The sequence below is a fragment of the Lycium barbarum genome, chromosome 2 (assembly GCF_019175385.1).
Source record: "Lycium barbarum isolate Lr01 chromosome 2, ASM1917538v2, whole genome shotgun sequence".
Taxonomy (NCBI): domain Eukaryota; kingdom Viridiplantae; phylum Streptophyta; class Magnoliopsida; order Solanales; family Solanaceae; genus Lycium; species Lycium barbarum.
In genome coordinates, this window is record NC_083338.1 from 53228112 (window position 1) to 53233748 (window position 5637).

The following is a 5637-nucleotide window of genomic DNA, read 5'->3' on the forward strand; positions in this document are numbered from 1 at the left end:
TGGTGGAACAATTGAAAATTCCAACAAGAAGGCATCCAAAACCTTATAGATTGCAATGGCTCAATGAATGTGGTGAACTCAAGGTGACCAAGAGAGTGTTTGTAAAATTCAATATTAGAAGTTATCATGATGAAGTGCTTTGTGATGTTGTACCAATGCAAGCTTGTCACCTATTATTGGGGAAGGACATGGGAATATGATGTAGGGGATAAACATTATGTAAGGTCGAACAAATATGCATTTGTTAAGGTTGGTAAAAAGCACATTCTTAACCTTTTTCAAGTGGGTGAGGAATATAAAAAAATGGGAGAGTTGAAAGAAAAACTTGAGATAGAAAGGAAAGAGAGGAGTAAGAAAGTGAAAAGCAGTAACTTAAGAGAGGAAAAAGGAGAGATTGAGAGATCAAATGAGAATGGGTTATCACCAAAAAAAAAAAGGTGAGCAAGAAAAACAAAAAATCAAAGGAAAAGAGAAGATGTGCATGATTTTGCAAAATCAAGAGAGCATAGAAGAGCTAAACATTGAGGATGATACTCAAATGTCACACCTCGAAAAAAATTCGTATCGTCATATGTTAGATAGACTAACGCAGGGTGAAACGAATACGGTGTTTCTATAAGTAAGAAAGGTTATTTAACGATCCTAGTTAAGATTTCATAAATGTTGGAAGTAAGAGGAGAAAGTTCCTTAAGGAGGGAAAAGTATATGTTGTGCTTTGGGCAAATTCCGTAAGGTACCAAGCTAATGTTGACTTAATGATATCTTAAATAAGAGTTGTAGCTCTCCTTAGATTGGTAATGAAGTGTTAAACAAGTGTCAAGAAGGTTCCATAAGGATTGGAGGTCGAACGAAATGACGGAAACCATTTCAGGGAAGTGGAGTTATACGACCACCTATACGGTCCGTATAACTTTATACAGTCCGTATAACACCCAGCAGGAAAGTGATTTCCATGATGGTGAATGACAACCACTTATACAGACCGTACAATGTTATACGGACCGTATAAGTGTCCGTATAACACCCGACGGGCTGAGTTATTCTCAAGTGTATAAATGTGATCCTACTTCATTATTTTCATTTTAACACTTCTCCAAGTCTCTAGAACATTCCATACATTTCATATACAAGAATCCAAAGGAGGTCCAAGGCTCATATCATTAATCTAAGGGAATCAAGTATAAAGAAGATCTTAGGGGTTGCTAGAGTCAAGAAAACTTTATGGATTGAAGCTAGGGCTTTTCTTCAAGTGAAGTATTTCCATCCAAGGGTTATTCCTACTCAATCAAAGGTAAGTTTTATGATCATTTCATGTTATTTGAACTATGGAGAGGTTGAAAGACTAGGGTAGAAGAAGAAAGTAGAAAATGGAGTTTAAATGTAGCTTTTATGATATTTATGAGTAGTAATCTATATGTAGTCATGATTCTTAGTATAAAATGGATAAAATCTTGTTATGGAAGGTGATAATGGTGATGAAGGAGCATTATATGAAAATGTGCTAAAATGGGTATGAAGTTGCTAGTATGAGTTGAACATAGGGGTGAATATTGAAGGCTTAGTGTAATGTGATTACTTGAATTGGGCATTATGGACGTTATTGTGATTGTTGGGAGTTCTTTTGTGATATGGTGGAATTTGACGAAATAGGGAACATGCTGCCCAAATTTCATTAGACTATGAATTATTCTAGTTTGAATTTAATAGTGTCATTAAGGCCTAACCATGGCATGAATCCTTCTTAATGTAGATTATTCAAGCTTCAACGGTGAACGTTAGATAGTTGAGAAGACAAAGAGGTATGTAAGGCTAACCCTTCTTTCAATAAGGCATGGTTCCTTGGCTATATATATCCTTTCATGAATTCTATAATGTCTTCCAAATGATTCTATCTCCAAAGCTACTAAAGCTCATAATCCTCGATACTTTCATGATTCCATTGCATCCTTTCTATGATAGTTGATCCTCCAAGGATAGACATAACAAAAACGATAATGGTAATGATGTTGATGATGGTTATGGACCCTTACGTATACGTGTCTAAGTATGTATGACTATTACGTGACACCGAGCTTATATAGCCGGGTATGATACCTATCGCGCGCACACCACTGCAGTTGGGTACGGATACCACTGAGTCTTGGTAGGGCCAGGTATGTATAATCACCGAGCCTTGTCATGGTCGGATATGCGAAACATCGAATCTTCATGGTCGGGTATGGTATGGATATAAATATGAATATGAATACGAACACGAATGTCTATGTATGTATGTACACGAGCACGCTTTATAAATGGAAGGTCCCCATGAAAGACAACTAAGTAAGTAATTTATGATGATGATGGCTCTACTATCTCCCGATTCTCCCATCTTATGCTATTTCTTATGCTGTCTCTTATGTTCCTACTATGATGTTGACTATGCTTTACATACTCAGTACAATATTCGTACTGACGTCCTTTTGTTTGTGGACGCTGCGTCATGCCCGCTGGTGGCCAGGGAGACAGGCTCGATCCTTAGCTTTCTTATTCAGGGACTACTTAGAGGAGCTCAATTTCATCCGGAGCTACAACTGTTGGTATTATTCTTTTGTGTACATACCTCGGCACGACGGGGTCCTGTCCCGCATATATGATGTTACTTACTCTTCTTAGAGGCTCGTAGACAGTTGTATATGGTTAGATGTCTTGAAGCCTTGTCGGCTTATATTTTGTATGTAATTTTGATGGCCTCGTCGGCTTATGTATATTGATGTGGGCATGGTTGTTAATGATACTATAAATGTGTTGTTGCCCAATGAGTTTAGCATTATTGATGTATAGCATTCATGAGTAAGCTATGGGGTCCACCTAGATGTGAATACGAATGTACGATAAGAGGTACCCGGGTGGGTTTGCACCGGGTGCTCGTCATGGCCCTCGGGTCGGGTCATGACATCAAATCTTGCTTATTAAACCTCAAGGTTATTCTTTTCTTTCTAATAATGAAATAACCTATTTACCTTTTCCAAGTGTTGTTTCTTCTTTGTTGCAAGATTATGAAGATCTATTTTCGAAAGAAATGCCGAGTGGGTTGCCTCCCTTGAGGGGAATCGAGCATCAAATTAACTTTGTTCCGGGTTCAAAACTACCCAACAAAGTTTCTTATAGAAGCAACCCTCAAGATACCAAAGAATTACAAAGTCAAGTGGAGGAAATTTTGGGTAAAGGATTGGTAAGAGAAAGTTTAAGTCCATGTGTGGTGCCAGTGATTCTAATGCCTAAGAAGGATAGGATGTGTATGGATTGTCATGCCATTAATCAAATTACTGTAAAATATAGACATCCCATTCCTAGACTTGATGATATGATAGATGAATTGTGTGATTCTACATTGTTCTCTAAAATTGATTTGGAAAACCTAGAGATGGATGGAAAACCGCTTTCAAAACTAAATTTGGCTTACATGAGTGGATGGTGATACCTTTTGGGCTAACCAATGCACCAAGGACTTTTATGCGATTGATGAACCATGCACTTGAACCATTTATCAACGATTTTGTTGTGGTTTATTTTGATGATATTGTGGTGTATAGTAAGTGCTTGGATGATCGTGTAAAACATTTGAAGTTGATATTTGATGTGTTGAGAAATGAAAAGTTGTATGTGAATTTAAAAAAGTGTTCTTTTTGTGTGAATCGTGTTGTTTCCTTGGCTTTGTTGTAAGCTCAAGAGGAGTTGAGGTGGATGATGAGAAGGTAGAGTCTATTAGGAGTTGGCCAGCCCCTAAGTCCATTAGCGATGTTAGAAGCTTTCATGGGTTGACAAGTTTTTATTAGAGGTTTGTGAGGGGTTTTAGTTCTCTAGCAGCTCTTCTAACCGAGATCATTAAAAAGGATCAGCCATTCGTTTGGGGTAAGAAACAAGAGGAAGCCTTTAGGATCTTAAAGGAGAAACTTAGTTCCACTCCTTTACTTCAGCTTCCTAACTTTGAGAAGATTCTTAAAATTGTGTGTGATGCTAGTGGAGTAGGCATTGGTGCGGTCTTGATGCAAGAAGGTAAACCCATGGCTTACTTTAGTGAGAAGTTAAGAGGAGCTCCATTGCAATATTCTACCTATGATAAATAACTTTATGCTTTAGTGAGAGCTTTAGCAAATTGGCAACATTATTTGCGGCATAAGGACTTTGTGATTAGCACCGATCATGAGGCTTTGAAGCATATTAGAGTCCAACATAAGCTTAATAAGAGGCATGCCAAGCGGAGAGAATTTATTGAGTCTTTTCCTTATGTGATTAATTATAAGCAAGGCAAATAGAACATTTCGGCGGATGCTTTACCTAGAAGATATGCATTGATGAATACATTGACTTCTAGATTGATGGGTTTTGAGAGTTTGAAGGAGTTATATCCTAGTGATGTTGATTTTGGGAAAGTCTTTGGAGAGTGTCAAGTAAGCTTGAGTGGGTGTTTGAAAGTTGTTAACTAGAGTAATGAAGCTAGAACTCCTAGGTTTGAGTTGATGGAGGGCTATTTGTTTAGGAATGGAAAACTTTGTGTACTTATGTCTCATGGAGAGAGTTGTTGGTGAAAGAGGCTCACAATGGAGGCTTGATGGGTCATTTTGGAGTGTCAAAAACCTTAGTTATTCTTAGTGAACATTTATTTTGGCCTAAGATGATAAGAGATGTGAAAAAAATTTGTGCTAGGTGTTTGGATTGTAAGCATGCAAAATCTTGTACCCAACTCCGTGACTTGTATACCCCTTTGCCTATTCCTAGCAGCCCTTGGCTAGATATTTCCAAGGATTTTGTTGTTGGCCTCCCTAGAACTAGAAATGGTAGGGATAGCATCTTTGTTGTTGTGGATAGATTTTATAAAATAGCTCACTTTATTGCTTGTCATAAAAGTGATGATGCATCTCATGTTGCTACTTTATTTGTTCATAATATGATAAAATTGCATGGTGTTCCCCAAACAATTGTTAGTGATAGGGATTCAAAATTTCTTAGCTCTTTTTGGAGGTGTTTGTGGGGAAATTTTGGAACCAAGTTGCTATTTTCTACTTCTTGTCATCCTCAAACGGATTTTTAAACCGAGGTGGTTAATAGAACCTTAGGTAACATGCTTAGAGCTCTGGTTAAAGGGAAGTTAACTTCTTGGGAGGATCAATTGCCATTAATTGAGTTTGCATATAATAGAACTATTGGTATAACCCCTTTTAAGTGTGTTTATGGCTTTAATCCCTTGACTCCATTATATTTAACTCTTTCACCTAAAGATGTTATTGTGAGTATAGATGCAAAAGCTAAGGCAAAAGATATGAAGAGCATCCATGAGAAGGTAATAATGCAAATTGAAAACACCAAAAAAGATGCAACCAAAAGATCCGACAAGAGACGAAAAAGAGTCACCTTTGCACCAGGTGGTTAGGCATGGTTCATTTTGGGATGGAAAGATTTCCAAGCAAAAGGAAGAACAAGCTTATGCCAAGAAGAGATGGACCCTTTCAAGTTCTTGAAAAGAATGGAGATAATGCTTACAAAGTGGACCTACCAAGTGAGTATTTGGTCCATAATGTTTTCAATATTTGTGATTTATCTCTTTGTTGATGTAGATGTGGCAAATTTGAGGACGAATTCTTTTGAAGAAAGGGA

At 37.5% G+C, this 5637-nt stretch overlaps 1 protein-coding gene across 1 annotated transcript; it reads left to right on the plus strand.

Moving 5' to 3' along the window:
- Positions 1-303: 303 nt before the first annotated feature.
- LOC132628570 (uncharacterized) lies at positions 304-5074 on the plus strand. The gene is made up of 6 exons (XM_060344342.1): positions 304-437; positions 3707-3737; positions 3819-4038; positions 4123-4231; positions 4358-4433; positions 4523-5074. Exons 1-6 carry the CDS (start codon positions 304-306, stop codon positions 5072-5074), a joined length of 1122 nt encoding a protein of 373 aa, XP_060200325.1.
- Positions 5075-5637: the final 563 nt, after the last annotated feature.

Coding starts and splice junctions, on each gene's coding strand:
- LOC132628570 (XM_060344342.1), top strand. CDS start 304: ATGGGAGAGTTGAAAGAAAAACTTGAGATAGAAAGGAAAGAGAGGAGT. Junction 438..3,706: donor TTATCACCAAAAAAAAAAAG/GTGAGCAAGAAA, acceptor CTTTGTTGTAAG/CTCAAGAGGAGTTGAGGTGG. Junction 3,738..3,818: donor TTGAGGTGGATGATGAGAAG/GTAGAGTCTATT, acceptor AGTTTTTATTAG/AGGTTTGTGAGGGGTTTTAG.